Raw genomic sequence first — 15737 nt, 5'->3', positions numbered from 1 at the left:
CGGAGAGAGAGAGAGAGAGAGAGAGAGAGAGAGAGAGAGAGAGAGAGAGAGAGAGAGAGGTGTCATGGAAGGCTTTTTGGAGGAGCTGGGATCTGAGCTAGCTCTTGAAGGGTGAATGGGATGGAGTAAGTGGACAGGCAGGGAGAGCATCATTTTCAGAGAAACCGTGAAGAGAGTGGCCTGATTTTTGTATGAGAGCCCCAAGAAACAGAGTAATCATTTCATCCCTGAAAGAGCCTGGGTTTTCCTGCTAGGGAAGTCCCTGGCCCTCTCTCCTCTTCAGAGTTTACAGAGGAGAGCTAGTATAATTCACACAGTTCTTGGAAGCATAAGACATAGGGTCTAGTCTTGGCCCTGCCTCTGGCTGTGGTCATGGGAAGAGTCATTAAGGTTCTCAGAGTCTCCATTTCCTAATCTGCAGCAACAGGAAGAGCTCTCAGGAGGTCAGGCCCCTTTGGAGGTGGCCCTGATGCCAGCACTCTCTTAGTTTAGACTTGATGTTGGGACAAAGTGAGGCATTCACCTGTCATTGAACAGTTAGTAGGAGGCTTACTTTGCAAGGATACACAAGATAGGGCTCTCTGAACATAAACACCTGTATCCATGCATGGAAATGGATCTGGTCATCAGGGTAAAACGTGGTGAAGGACATGGTGACTTGTGTGGTTATTAGAAGTCCACCTTGGTGAGAGAGAGAGGCCATTTGATGCGGGTAAGGCATTTTATGTCCTTAGGTGACCAGGAATTGGAGTCAAGGAAATAGGAGTCAATCAGATCCTATGTCTCTAATTGTTGTTGATTTGTTTTCCATCATGTCTGATTCTCTGTGACCTCATTTAGGGTTTTCTTGGCAAAGATCCTAGAGTAGTTTGCCATTTCCTTCTCCAGATCATTTTACAGATGAGGAAACTGAGGCAAACAGGGTTAAGGGACTTGTCCAGGGTCACACAGCTAGTAAGTATCTGAGGCCAGATTTGAACTCAGAAAGATGAGTCTGTCTTATTTCAAGCCCAGTGAGCTATCCACTGTACCACCTAGCTGCCCTCATGTCTCCAGTTGGGGAAAACTAATCCCTACTAGGGGGGGTGGTGCTGAACCCATGTTGTACAAAAATGTTGGTAGATAATAGTCCTGTCACAAGACCCTCAATACCCCCAAATATTTACAGTAGCATTTTGTGTACTAGGAAATAATTGGAAATGAAGGAGAGACCCATCTGTTGAGAATGTGGTATGTGAATGTAACAGAATACGGTTGTGCTGAAAGAAATGATAAGTATGACAAACACAAAGAAGGGGGGAAGATTTCTATGAATGGATGCCAAGTGAAGCCAACAAAACCAGGAAAGCAGTATATACAAGGTCAACCACAAATAGAAAAAACAAAACAGCTGAAATTAAATGCTACACATTACCAAGCTAGGTCTCAAAGAAGAGACAGGAGAAGGTACCTACCTCCCTGCCCATTTCTTGCTGAGATGGGGAATCGTGGGTGTGGCCCACTTCATATGACATCTGATACAGTGGGGGTTTTTTTCTTCTTTGTTATGTGGGAGGTGAAGGGATGGGGATACTTTGGGAAATGTAAGTGATATGTAAACAAAATACTGCAATCAAATTTATTAATAAAAACAATAGCTCAAATTTGTATCACTTCATGGTTTACAATGCACAACAACTCTCTGAGAAAGAAGGTGATTACTTAATCATTTTGTGTCCAAAGTAGTAGTACAAATATTGAGCTATGGATGGCATTGTGGGTACAACACTGGGCTTGGAATCAGGAAAGACCTGAGTTCAAATGCAGCCTCAGATATTTACCAGCTGTGTGGCCTTGGGCAAGTCATTTAACTTTCCCTCAGTTTCCTCATCTGTAAAATAAGCTGAAGAAGGAAATGACAAATCACTCCAGCATCTTTGCCAAGAAAACCTCAAATGGGACAGTAGATCACAACTGAAAATGATTCATCAACAACAAAAGTACAAATGTTATCCTTGTTTTATCGAAAGCCCTGGGGCTTAAGGAGATAAAGGTCTTACAGACAGGAAATGTTGGAGCCAGCAACTGAACTCAGGTCCCTGGATCCTAAATCAAGGGGTCTTTTCACTGCTCTGTTACCTCTCTATAAAATGAGTGGGTGGGACCAAGTAGTCTTTAAGTAAGTCCCCATGATCGAAGGTTTTTCATTTTTTGGTTAGTGTGCAGAATCACTCACCTGCCTATTCCCCACCTAAAACAGTATCTCTTTGCAGGAGGGGAACACGGCCCTTCATTTGGCAGCAAAGAATGGCCACTCTTCTGTGCTCCAGAGGATGATAGAGCTTGGACTGGACCTAGAGGAGAGGAATGTGGTAAGTCAGGACACTTGCCATGGGCCCTGCAGGATCCCCCTTGCCCTGTGGTCAGTCTGAAACCTTGGTTTCCCAAGCCAGGATCCAGGCTTCCCCTCTGAACTTTCATTAGGTATCCAAAGTATTCCCCTCTGTCTTAGCCCTGCTTTCTGTGCTCACTAACATGTTAAGATTTATTTATCCCTTAGAATGCTAAGCCTCTTAGTGTTATGTGGGAATACTAATGCTTTTTCTAAGGCAGGGGCAGCTTTGCTTCAGTAATCATAATAATGATAACATTTATATAGCACTTAACTGTGTGCCTGGCATTTTACAATTATTATCTTATTTGATTCTTACAACAACCTTGTGAGGTAGGTGCTATTATTATCCCCATTTTACAGATGAGGAAACTGAGGCAAACAATGATTATATGACTCACCCAGGGTCACACAGGTAGTAAGTATCTGAGACCTGATTTGAACTCCAGTCTTTATTCCTGACTCCAGGACGAGCACTCTATACACTAAGCCAACCTAACTGCCTCCTGAGGTGGGGCACTTACCCCTGACCTTCCCTTCTTTTCTCCCTACTTCAACACTTAATTATAGTATTTTTAGTATCTAGAAGAGTACCTAGAACATTGTAAGCATCTAAACAGTGTTTGATTAATTTGTTGTTTAGTCATTTTCAGTTGTGTCTGACTTTTTGTGACCCCTTTTGGGGTTTTCCTGGCAAAGAGTGGTTTGTCATTTTCTTCTCCAACTCATTTGACAGATGAGGAAACTGAGGCAAACAGGGTTAAGTGACTTACCCAGGGTCACACAACTAGTAAGCGTCTGAGGCCGGATTTGAACTCAGGAAGATGAGTTGTCCTGACTCCAGGCCCGTCACCCTATCCACTGGCACCATCTTGGATTTGCATTTGATTAGTGTATGATTAATCATTTTGTCCTAAGGACAACCCTTGAGATATGGAGAAAAGTCTCCATATTAGGGAGAATGGGAAATATTTTCTAGTTCTCTCTTGGATGGAGTCTTGGAATTATTTACACATGCACTGATGCAATAAAAAAAATGTTGAGCATCTACTGATGTGTAGTAATACTGGCTATGTATATAATACATAGCATATATGTATATATGTAATAGGGCTCATAGAGTTAGAGCTGGAAGGGTCCTTATAGGCCAACAAGTCTCCATTTTACAGATAAAGAAAATGAATTACAGAGAGGTTAGATTAGCCCAGGGTCACCCAGGCAGCAATCACCTAACATGGGATGTGGGAAGGACACTGAAGTCAAGCAAAAACAATTCCTTACCCTCAAGGAGTTTATAGTCTAGTTAGGCAAATCAGAATGGACATACAGAAAGTTAAATAGCAGTACCAATACACGGGATGTCAGAAAGCACGACTGGTTGTAGATGAGTGGAACAATCAATCAACAAGCATTAATTAAGGACCTACTGGTGTCACACACTGGGGAAACAAAGACAAAATTAGTCCCTGCCCTCAGGGAGCTTACATTCTAACAGGAAAATAAGTGTTAGAAGACCTTGAGATCCTTGTGGATGGAGGAGTCAGGGAAAGCCTTCTGGATGAAGTGGGACTTGAATTGGCCCATAAAGGCAAAGTAGGTTTGGAAAAGCAAAGAGGAGGAAGGAGGGCATGCCAGGTACTGGGAATGTCATGAACAAAAGTACAAAGACAAAACTGACCATAGCATGTACATAGGATGGTGAGTAGACTAGCCTAATCAGAGTGGAGACTGTGTTGAATTATGGAAAGTGATGAGTATGCTAATTAGGGATAAGGACAGGGTATCTCAGAGTCTAGAATTGAACCTAGGTCTTTCTGGCTTTGAGGCTGGATTTCTATTCACTGTGACATGCTGCTATCATCTTTACCCTGTGTTTCAGGAAGGCTTGACTGCACTGCATACGGCGACTGAAGGAGGCCACTTGGACTGTGTGAAGCTCCTAATTCAGGCTGGCAGCAAGGTCAATGCCCAGACCCAGGTGACCCAACCTGCCCTGTTTGTTTTCTGCTTGTTTGGCTGCCAAGGACTGTGCATTATTGACTTTTCCTGATGCTGCTTCATTTTCTGTCCCTTGGCCAAATAACAAATAGTTAAGGGTCATCAGAAAGAACGACCAGATAAAGAAGTGGATACTTGATGTGAAAAACTGAGTAACACAGGATTGCAGAGTTATACTTGGAATGGATCTCAGAGGCCATCTGGTCCAGCCCCTTCATTTTACAGATGAGGAAGCTGAGGCCCAGAGGGGGTAGTGATTTGATCAGTGTCACACAGGTAGCAACAGTGTTTAGCACAGTGCCCGGAACATAGCTGACATTTAATAAGTATATATTGATTGACAAAAGCAAGATGGGAACCAAGGTCCTGTGACTCCAAAGGTGGTACTTTTTCACTGCCTTTCTAATACCTTATCTGATTCACATAAGAAGTAACAAGAAAACAGGGACTTTTGACGATTGAAAGCCAACAGAAAGAAAAAAATAGGCACCTGGACCGTTTTTAGGGCTTTGGGATTTGGCGGTGGGTAGGCCTGTAGCCTGGGTTTGGAGCTGCCTAGTATACTTATCCCAGACTATGGCGTGGAATACTGCCAAGATTCACACCTGGAGTCTCGAGGTTGAGGCCAGAGGAACTAATGAGACAGTGACTATCTCTCAAGGGAGGGGATAAGTCATATGACTTTGGGAGCAAATAGATCCCAGAGCCAAACTGGCCAGATTTACCTCTGGTGTGTTCAGAAGACTAGAGTACAGAAATAATAACTTTGTCTTTTCTGTTCAACTCACCCATATCTCATTTCCCAACACATATAACATACACATGCACGCACGTACACAGACATGCACAGCTCTTGTGAACAGTGTCCATGAATCTTTGAGAATGCAGGAAGGCAGGTTGTGGCCATGAAATGGAATGGAATTCAATTTAACTGACTCCACAGGAATTGAACTCATAGTCTGTCTCATCAGTACTATAATTCAAAGGGAAAACTCAAAAGTATAGTGGAATTAACACAGGATTTCGGGTAAGAGGCAAATTCATTCGTTTGGCATTTATGAATCACTTGCTATGTATGATATTTATTGGGGGAGATTCATAGATTGGAGAAGATGCAGTCTTTACTTGCCTGTAGCTTTCAGTCAGCCAGTGGGCATCTTTAAAGTGTTTACTCCATACCAAGCACTGCACTGAAGGCTGGGGAGTCACAGAAAAGTTCATAAAAACAGCCTTAGCTCTGTCTGAAGAAGCACACAACATGCAAACAACTATACGCAAACAAGATGTATATGTAGCAGATGGGATGTGATTTCAGAGGGAAGACACTAGCAGCTGGATGGATGGGGAGAGGCTGCCTGCAGTAGAGGATACAACATAAATGGTAGCTATAAATGTGCCTTTTTTTAAATATGAGGTTAGGAATCGTGCTATATTTCTAATATCTCCTTAGAAACAAATGAATTGCCTTCACTATGCCGCCCTTCACGGCTTTGATAACATCGCTCAAGCTCTCATTGGTGCTGGGATCAGCGTTGATGCCGCAAATCAAGTAAGTTTTGTTTTTTTTTAACTTAAAAATCGTATATGCAATTGATATGGAATACGTCAATAGTGGACAATTGGCTCAAGTTATTATAATGCATAAAATTGTGTAGCGAAATGTGGACACTGCTTTTCATGTGGTTCCCAACTCCATTTTATAAGAAGAATAAATAATTATTTATAAAGTGTTTTAAAATGAGCAAAGCTTTACATAGTCTCACTTAAGCCTTTGTGGTAGGTGCTAAAGGCACTATCCTCATTTTGTAACTGAAGAAATAGGTTCGGAGGGTAAGTGGATTGCTTGAGGAACCACTGCTAATAAGCATCAGAGCTGAGATTTGAATCCAAGTTTGTTTGTGTGTGTGTGTGTGTGTGCGCGCACATGCATGCGTGCATGAGTATAATGTATGTGTGTATAAAAATGTTATGTATATGTAAAATGTGTGTACATATAAAATATGTGTGTATAAATGTATGTGTATATGCATAAATGTGCATGTATATAAAACTGTGTTTATAAACATTCATGTGTATATATAAACATATGTGTGTATACATAAAGTATATGTGTATATATAAATGTATGTGTGTATATATATCAAGTATATGTGTGTATATATAAATATAAAATGTGTGTATGGGAGGGAGAGGGAAAGGGAGAGGAAGAGAGAGAGAGGAAGAGAGAGAGAGAGAGAGACAGAGAGAGAGACACACACACACACAGAGACAGACAGACAGAGAGAGAGAGAGAGAGAGAGATTTCACTGATGTAAGGAGCTTCTGCTGAGACACTTCTCCCTCAATGCAGAGCTGAAATGTAGTCTTAGAGAACCACCTGGGGCACTGAGCCAGTATGTGTCAGAGACCAGCTTGGACCTAGGGCTTCCTGACTCCAAGGTCAGCTCTATACCCAGGATTCCAAGCTACTTCTCACAATATATTCATTACTTTTATAGTGCCTTACTTCATCTTTGTATCTTCAATAGGATTGTTAGGTGGTGCAGTGGATAGAGTGCTTGGACTAAAGTTAGGAAGACCTGAGTTCAAATATGACCTCAGACACTAGCTGTGTGATCCTGGGAAAGTCACTTAACCCTGTCTGCCTCAGTTTCCACATCTGTAAAATGAGCTCCAGAAGGAAATGGCAAATTACTCCAGTATTTTACTAAGAAAATCCCAATGGAATCACAAAGAGTCAGACAAAGACTGAACAATAATCTTTAATACCTCGCATATAGTAGTTACTTAGTTAACATTTGCTGAATTAAATTGACTTAAGGGAAAACCAAATGTCGTAAAAAGGGTGCTGCACCAGAAGTTTGGTGACCTGGATTCCATTTTCTTGGACAAATCCCTTAAATTCAAGAGGGTCAAGTGAGACCTTTAAGCTTTCTTTCAGTTCTGAAGTTCTGATGGATTGATAGGATCACTAACTTGAAGTTTGTGAAGAGCTTTTTAATGGAAAGAGGAAATCTTGTCTACCATACTAAAGGAAAATGAATTTGAGCAGGGGAGATAAGTTAGACCAAAAATAAAAGAATTAGAATAAGCATTTATTTATTAATACTATTTATTAATTTTTAAAATAAAATATAAGATCCTTCATTTGACTGGATGCTACTATGAGGGGGAGGCAAGATGTATTTCTATAGGGGTTGGCTAGCTGGCACAGTGAATAGAGCACTGGCCCTGGAGTCAGGAGGACCTGAGTTCAAATCCAGCCTCAGACACTTGACACAAAAACTAGCTGTGTGACCTTGGGAAAGTCACTTAACCCCAATTGCCCTGCCATCCCCCCTCCAAAAAAAAGCAAAAAAAAAAAAAAGAGATGGATTTTTATATCCCAGTGATTAATTAGATATGCACCAAGTGCTACACACTTTCTTTGAAACTCAAGGGATTGTGGAACTGAATGTTGTAAACTAAAAGTAAATAAATTAATTAAAAAAATAAAATACCAGAATAAGCATTTATTTAATAAGTACCTACTATGTGCTATGGCAGAAATGAACTCAGGGAGCTTACCATTTATTGGGGGAATCACCACGTAGAAAATATACAAAAATAGATTTCATAAATCCAAGATAATTGGAGAGAGGGAAGACACTAGTACCTGGGGATCAGGAAACGACAAGTGACATAAGCTGAGTTTGAGGGACTTAAAAGACTGAAAAACTTCTTGATTACTTGGGTGATCAAACACGGAAAGAGAAAATGGAGTCAACACTTGTAGAGATTTTCCCAACAGAGACCTCAATGCAGATAGTTTAGGTATCATGGCAGGGAAAGAAAATGGGACTAGGTTAGATGAACTCCCTGGGGTCCTTCTAGCTTGAGTATTTTATGGACTTTGGAAGATCAGAAAAGGGTGAATTGTGGCAGAAGCAGCAGCAATAGTATACACTAGGTCTTTCTCATTTCTATCATCACTGTAACAAACAAATGTGGTACCTGCTGTGGTGCTAAAAGTGTAAGGATCTAGTTGGTCAGATAGGGCATACGTATAAAAAGAAAGTCTATTATACCTTATATTGTTATGAGGCTTCATGGGGCTGTTAGGGTTCCATTGGCATCTTGAATGAGTTGAGGGAGGGGGAGGGGATGGTATCATAGGCAGGTAATATTTATTGCCTAGGGTGAAATGTATATGTCCTATTCTGGGTATAAGGGAACTAGACTGACTAAAGTAGAATGTACACATGGGAGAACAGTATGAGATGAGATCAGAAGGCCTTGGGATGTGGGATTAATTCTGGAGGAGTTAAATTGCAAAGGGCCTTAAATGTCCATTTTCCCCTTAATTGTTAATCTTGAGAGTGTGGCTACAACCTCTCTAAGCCATAGTTACTTCATCTGTACAATGAGGTGGTTGGACTAGATGCCTTTTAAGGTTTTTTCCCTTTCTTTCCAGTTTTAGATGCTATAAATATGATTTTAATTCCATTAGTCCCATGATAAGCAGCTGGGAGCAGGGAGGTATTCTATTGCTGGGCATAGGGGCACACACCTGTAAACCCTACCAGGGTAGGTTGAGGCCAGTGGATGGCTTGAGGGTAGGGGTTTCTTAGCTTCAGTAGTACTAATACAATTAATTAGATGTTCAGTAAGTGCTACACACTAAGCCCCTGAGAGGAGAGGGCCATCAGGCTAAGGAGGGGAAACAGGTCAAAGCTCAAGATTCTGTGCTCATCAGCAGTGGGATTGGGTCCATGAATCAATGGTGAACCTCAAAAAAAGTAGCCAATGGGGCAGCTAGGTGGCACAGTGAATGGAGCACTGGCCCTGAAGTCAGGAGGACCTGAATTCAAATCCAGCCTCAGACACTTAATACTTACTAGCCGTATGATCTTGAGCAAGTCACTAAACCCCAATTGACCCTCCAAAAAAAAGCAAAAAAACCCCAACAAACCCAGCCAATCCAAACTGAAAACCATCGTTAGGTAAGTGGGGGGAGAAGGGGACACAAGCATTTGTGAAATGTGTACTATGTGCTAGTCACTTTGCTAAGTGCTTTATCTTATTTAAGTCTCACAGCCTTAGGAGGTAGGTGCTGTTATTATTCCCATTTTACAGGTGAGGAAACTGAGGCAGACAGAAGGTAAATGACTTGCCTAGGATCACACAGCTAAAGTGTCTGAGGCTGGATCAGAACTTGGGATTCCCTGACTCCAAGCCTAGTGCTCACTTCACTGTGCAACCTAGCAGGTTTCTCTACATACTTTCCTGGTCTCTGAAATCAATCTGTATTTCCTTATCTGTATTCACACTGGCTTTTCTCCAGTAGAACATAAGCTGCTTGAAGTCAGGAGCTGTTTCATTTTTGCCTTGTACCTGCAGCATGTAACATAGTGCTTGGCATGTAGCAGGAGCTTAACAAATGCAAAGAGAATTGGATTTTGCCTGCATTTAAGTGAGATTTTCTTATGAAGAAGTGGTCTGAAGTGAGGAACGCAGCCCCAGACTTGGGCTCAGGGCTTCACATATCAGTTGTCTCAGGCCAGCTGGGTCAGTGCTACACAAGCCCTATACAAAAGCCAGTTCTGACTTGTAAGCTTCTCTAGAGTTCCTGGGCTCACTGATGTGTCTTTACAGCAAAACGCATCTCCCATCCACATTGCGGTGCTGAACAACTCCCCTTACATGGTTAGACTCCTCATTGAGGCAAAAATCAACCTTGATGTCACTGACAACGTAAGCTCTTCTAAGGGCAATCCTTTACAGATGCTAAGTGACCAATGATCATTTTGCTATTTGGAGTTTGGCAGGTTTGTTGTTTGATGGTGTAGCTTTGTCTTGGTAATAATTTGTTTTCCTTTTTGGGGGGAATTTTTGTTTCCATTAATAAAAATCCTATTTTCTCTCCCTCCAACATCCTTTTTCCCTACACCCATTTGAGAAATCTCAGCCAAAATGTAATTTTAAGTAATTTTTGGAGGTAAAATGACCAGTTTACCATTATTAAAATGTTTGCTCAGTTGTAAATATGGCTGATTTCATGCTATCCATTACAGCTAAGCATGCAACGAATTTAATCCGAAAGGCTGGTTCCATTTAGGTGCTGGTTGTTTGCTTTATCTCAGGGCGGATGCTTGAGGTCCTTGTTCTGTCATTGGGAAGCCAAAGACCACATTTTGATCCCAGGGACTTAAATCTTGCAGTGAGAAAATATGTTGAGGCCAAAGGCACTGGTTGTTATGGAGGCTCCTGATAAAACCTCTTTATCAAGTTATCTTTTTATGCTCAATTTGCAAATTTTGTCAAGTGAGCTTACAGCAAAGGGGTTTTTCTTTTAAACCTCAAGGCCTAATCAGAGTGCCAATGGCCATTCCAAAGCTTGGCTTCCTTAGTCCAGGGCCCTGATGCTGGATGGGTTATCTCACTGCTCTACTCATTACCTCCCAAGTTTAACAGCATTTGTTCTGAAATCCATTTCCCTTTTTTCATGTTATTTTCTCAAACAGAGGCAACAGACGCCCCTCCACATTGCTGCTGAGAATTCGAGACAAGACATAGCGGAAATGATCCTTCTTGCAGGAGTGAACTTAAATTTGACAGATAAGGTGAATTCCCCACTCACAGTTCTGTTATTAACATACTGACCCTTTACCTGGTGTGGAGAGCTAGGTCTCATGGAGATACACCATAAGCAACACCCTCTGGCAAGAGATTATTTAGGTTCAACACTCTGTGTAGGGAGGAAATTGTGAAAGCCTAGTTCATGGACCCTTTTGATACTATTTTGACACAACTGAAATATGTTTAAAATTACTATCAAGGGAAGCCCTGTAGAAGGATAGCGGGGTGAGGGTGATGGGTGGAACAACATGCAACAACAGTATGTGTGGAAACAGGGAGGGAGAGTTGAGATAGGCCAGAGCTTTTTCATCTTTTTTTGTGTCCTGGATCTCCTCTCACAAAGATGTTTTAAATGCATAAAGTAAAATACCAATAGGTTTTGCAGTGACTAGAGTGCCGGGCCGAAGAACTCATCTTTGTGAGTTCAAGCCCAGCTGTAGACATTTACTGTGTGACCCTAGGCAAGTCACTTAACCATATTTGCCTTAGTTTCCTCATCTGTAATGGCAAACCACTCCAGTATCTCTGCCAAGGAAATCCCAAAAAGGAGTAATGAAGATTTGGACATAAGTAAAAAATTAATGAACAAACAAAATACACAGGGTGACAGAGGAAACCAATTGAAATAGTTATCAAATTATTTAAGAAAGCAATTTCGTTGATAAGAACCTCCTGTAATAGGCTGAAACTCACAAGTATGAGCCTCAGGTTTTTTTTTCCTTAATATCAGCTGATCTACCTGCTGCCTCAATGAGTCCCTGTGCATTTCCAGTGGCCTCTAGAATCACAACCCATGGGATCTGGGGCATTTCCTCCAATTTTCTGTATCCTAGGGGTGACTCGGTCTTTAAACATGAATACAGGTCACTCTTCATAACAATATAAAAGAATTTACCACATGTATGTTTAGTATGAACTAGCACTGAGGTGGAGTCCTGTTCCTGGCTTGGAGAAGTTGACTATTTAGTTGGGAAATACATCAGGATCATAGGTTTAGAGTTAGGTAGTACTTAATAAGCTGTTGACTTTAGCCTAAGGAAACCAAGGCTAAGTTAAGTGACTTACCCAGGGTCATTCATATATTAAATGACAATATAAGGCAGTATATAATGAAATATAAGTGCTAAATTGTGTGATAAAGCCTCTAGGTCACAAAAGAATTTCAGGAAAGGATGGATCATTATTACCTGTGATAGTCATGGAAAACGCCATGTTGGATGGCTTTAAAGGATGAGGGGGTGAATAGTAAGGATATGACTAGCAAAACATTACACCTATCCTTAGAGGTGCAAGCCATTTTATTGTGGCTGTCTCCAGGAAGCTAAGTCCCAAAAGGATCTTGTTGCACGGAAGAAATGGAGCATTATACAAAGGAATGACAGGTATTCCAGCATTCACGGCTAATTCAAATTACTAACAGTGCAACCTTTTGGCAGCTAGGTGGCATAGTGGGTTTGAAATTAGGAAGATCTAAATTCAAATTTAGACTCAGACATGTAGGGCTATGTGACCCTGGGTAAGTCACGTAACCTGTCTGCCTCAGCTTCCTCAATGTAAAATGGGGCATAATGACATCTACCTCCCAGAGATAGTTGTGAGGATCAACACACCATGGTGTTTAACACCATGCCTGGCATATTACAGGCCCTGTATAAATACTAGCTATTGTTATTATATTGAAACTGCAATAACACACTCTGAATTTTGTGGAGACATCATTATTTACATCACACTACTTACTAGCCGTGTGACTTTGGTGAAGTCATTTCAGATCCCTGATCCTATTTTCCCTTCTCTAAAAGAGTGATCACTTGAAAGTGATACTTAACAAAAAGGGTTGTTTGTAAGGAAAATACTCTTATAAACCTTTAAGTGGTATAAATTATTCTTATGAATATGAGTATTCTTATTATTGAAAACTTCTTAACATCTAATATCATACCTAAAGAAACCTCTCATTTTCCACTTTCTAGTAAAGGTATGAAATGTTATCCTTTCAGTGAAAGGGGTTTATAAAGCGTACTAAAAATAATCCCACATCTTTATTTTATATAAATAAATGTAGTAATGTCATTTATTTTTTCCTCTTAATTCTAGCAAGGAAAAACATCACTGGATGTCGCTGCTTGTGGCAACCACATCTGCTTGGTAGATATGATCATAAAAGCAGACCGATTTTACAAATGGGTACAGGTAGGAAAGTTCCCCATTGTTGGTGTGTTGAGAATGATGTGAATTAGGTTTTAAGATGGAACCTGGCCACAGTCACCTACAATCAGCCAGCACTGCCTCTGAGTGGTGGTGGAAGAGATGCATGTGCAGGCCAAGGATAGGAAAAAGAAACAGAAAATAGCATGGTCACCAACTACACTCATTCCTCCCAGTTCAACCAACTACCTTGAATAAATTAAATGTGCTTATGAAATGGAAGTCACCGAGGTTGGGCAGGGACATATGAATGTCTTGTTTTAGAGCCTGTCTTCATGGCAAATTAGATCGATCAAAGTGCTTCTAAACACTAGATGCCAGGTTTGAAAATCAGGGCAGCTGAGGCAGAAGACAAGGGACTAGCACTGTAGTCAATCAGCTGACAAGATCCAGGTAAAGTTTAGAAGGCAGAGATCAAAAAGGAAGACTACAGGTATTATCTTCGTTTTACAGACGAGGATATGAACTTCAAAGGATAAAAGATTTGCCTAAGTTGCCTGATATCACAGGATAGTAACAACAAAATCTGTGATGACATCTTAAAAATGAGCCAATTCCTATCTCATGAAGCTTCTTTTTGGGGGTGGGAGCCAGCCCAGGGTTTGGCTAACCCAGGACCTTCATGAAGGAGCTGATGAGACCCAGATTAGAGAAATGGTAAAAGGTGTGTGTATATGGGGAATACCTCTGACATTACAGCTGTGTGACCTTAGAGTGAGTCTCTTAACTTCTTCATCCTCATCAGTAAAATGGGGATCACATCTGGAGATCTTTATTTCTCAAAAGTCTTCGCAAATTTCAAAACCCCCATGCAAATATCAGCTGTTATGAGGATGACATTCATTGTGGCAAAAAAAAAAAATTAAACTCATAAGACTAAATTCACATCTAATTTCTTTCAATGTTTTATTGATGCATTTTTACATTACTTTCATTTCCCAAGGCCTCCCTCGCCTCTCCCCAAGAACTTTCCATTAGTTTTCTTTAAAGTCTCTTCTATTTCAGATGTCAGAGAATATACATGATCACATGAGCTATAATCTGGGTTGGGGTTGGGGTGGGGATGGGGGGAGGGAGCTGGTATTCAAGCACAAACCCAATGGCCTCTGGCAGAGATAGCACAGAAGGAATTCACAGACCAGAAGAGGGTGTCTTCCAGGGCCTTCCTGGAGGCAGGGCGGCCGAAGAAGCTGTAGCAGTGACTGTGGTCCCATGACTGGCATCACCCTCCCCAAAGCAGAAAGCCGGGGCATTCAGCAGACTGTTTCTAAACTGTGCTTTTCTGGCCCAGCAGACTCTCATCCCATGATTTCCTCCTGACAGGCTATTTGCACTTTTCACGTCATTAGCTTCTATTCTGCCGCTGCAGGATAACCTCAGAGCTGACTCTGACTCTTGGGCTGTGAAACCCTTAACCTTTAAGCAGGACCATAGGATGGAAACCCAGCATATCCGCTCAGTGATGTGGCGCGTGGCCACCAAACACCTCGAGCACGACGAGTGGAAGAAGCTGGCGCGTTACTGGGAGTTTACTGATGCACACATTCGTGCTATTGAACAGCAATGGGCAGGTACTTATCACGCACAAACCCACATTTCTGGGGGAAGTCTTTTTTCCTGCAATGTCCTGGAAAGAACAGTGAAAGGCAGGCGAAAAGGCCCCAGTTCCAGTTTCCTCTTTGTACCTGTTTTGGCTGCCTGACCTTGAGCAGGTCACTTGCCTTCTCTGGGTCTTTACAACTTGAACCTTTCTAATGAGGGGACCCTCAAGCATGAAAATTATTTCTTCCTCCTTGGCTTTCTCATGGCTCCCTGTACCTGACATGGACTTGCCCCAGGTTACACTCTAGTATAGTGATGTGTGGGTGTGTTTTATTTTCTAGGGTGAGTGCAGCTGTAACCTGACATAGCAAAGTCTATCAAAACATTCACTGAACAATTCAGGTCTGCCTTAGAACCAAGATTTTTCTGGGCAGTAGCTAGCCCATGACTCTAGCATATTTCTAGCCTTCATCATTATAAAGGAACATGTACTTAGGAAGGAACATGTACTTACAAAGAAATTTAATTTATTTTGGTAAAAGTGTTCCCCTCCCCCTGTAGCATTTAAAAATAAAATGCCTGGTTTTTCTAAGCCCATGCTGAATTTAATTGTTACAGAAAAATTTCCAGTTCTACTGATAGTTCTTTAAAAGCTGTAAGCAGAAGAAATTTTACCAAAGATTCATTTCTCTGCTTCCTGTAGTATAGTAAAATGGTCATAGATAATAGCTTTATATGTAAATGAATTGTTACAAAAACGTATATTGATCTTATGGTTAAGATGAAAGTTGAACAGATACACTGAAATAAACTCAGTGTGGAGATCCTTATAATCAACATATGTGTATGTGTATGTATATATATATAAATTTTATATATGTGTATATATAAATATATAAAAATAAGATAGATATCTATCTGTAGGTATATATTTTCAATACACACATACACATACACACACACACACACACACACACACACACACACACACACACACACA

General features: G+C 41.1%; 1 protein-coding gene across 4 annotated transcripts in view; it reads left to right on the top strand.

Annotated features, from left to right (window-relative positions):
- ANKDD1A (ankyrin repeat and death domain containing 1A) overlaps positions 1-15737 on the top strand; it is a 40750-nt gene that overhangs the window by 20378 nt on the left and 4635 nt on the right. For all 4 annotated transcript variants that reach the window (XM_069098306.1, XM_069098303.1, XM_069098307.1 and 1 more), the window contains 6 exons: positions 2253-2351; positions 4251-4349; positions 5820-5918; positions 10873-10971; positions 13085-13180; positions 14565-14766. In XM_069098306.1, coding sequence (XP_068954407.1) covers positions 2253-2351; positions 4251-4349; positions 5820-5918; positions 10873-10971; positions 13085-13180; positions 14565-14766 — 694 coding nt within the window. The remainder of the gene's footprint in view (positions 1-2252; positions 2352-4250; positions 4350-5819; positions 5919-10872; positions 10972-13084; positions 13181-14564; positions 14767-15737) is intronic.

This window comes from Petaurus breviceps, unplaced genomic scaffold (assembly GCF_028583685.1).
Source record: "Petaurus breviceps papuanus isolate PSGF00001 unplaced genomic scaffold, PetGlider_PUasm1.0 37, whole genome shotgun sequence".
Lineage (NCBI taxonomy): Eukaryota > Metazoa > Chordata > Mammalia > Diprotodontia > Petauridae > Petaurus > Petaurus breviceps.
This window is presented reverse-complemented; position numbering and strand designations above follow the sequence as displayed.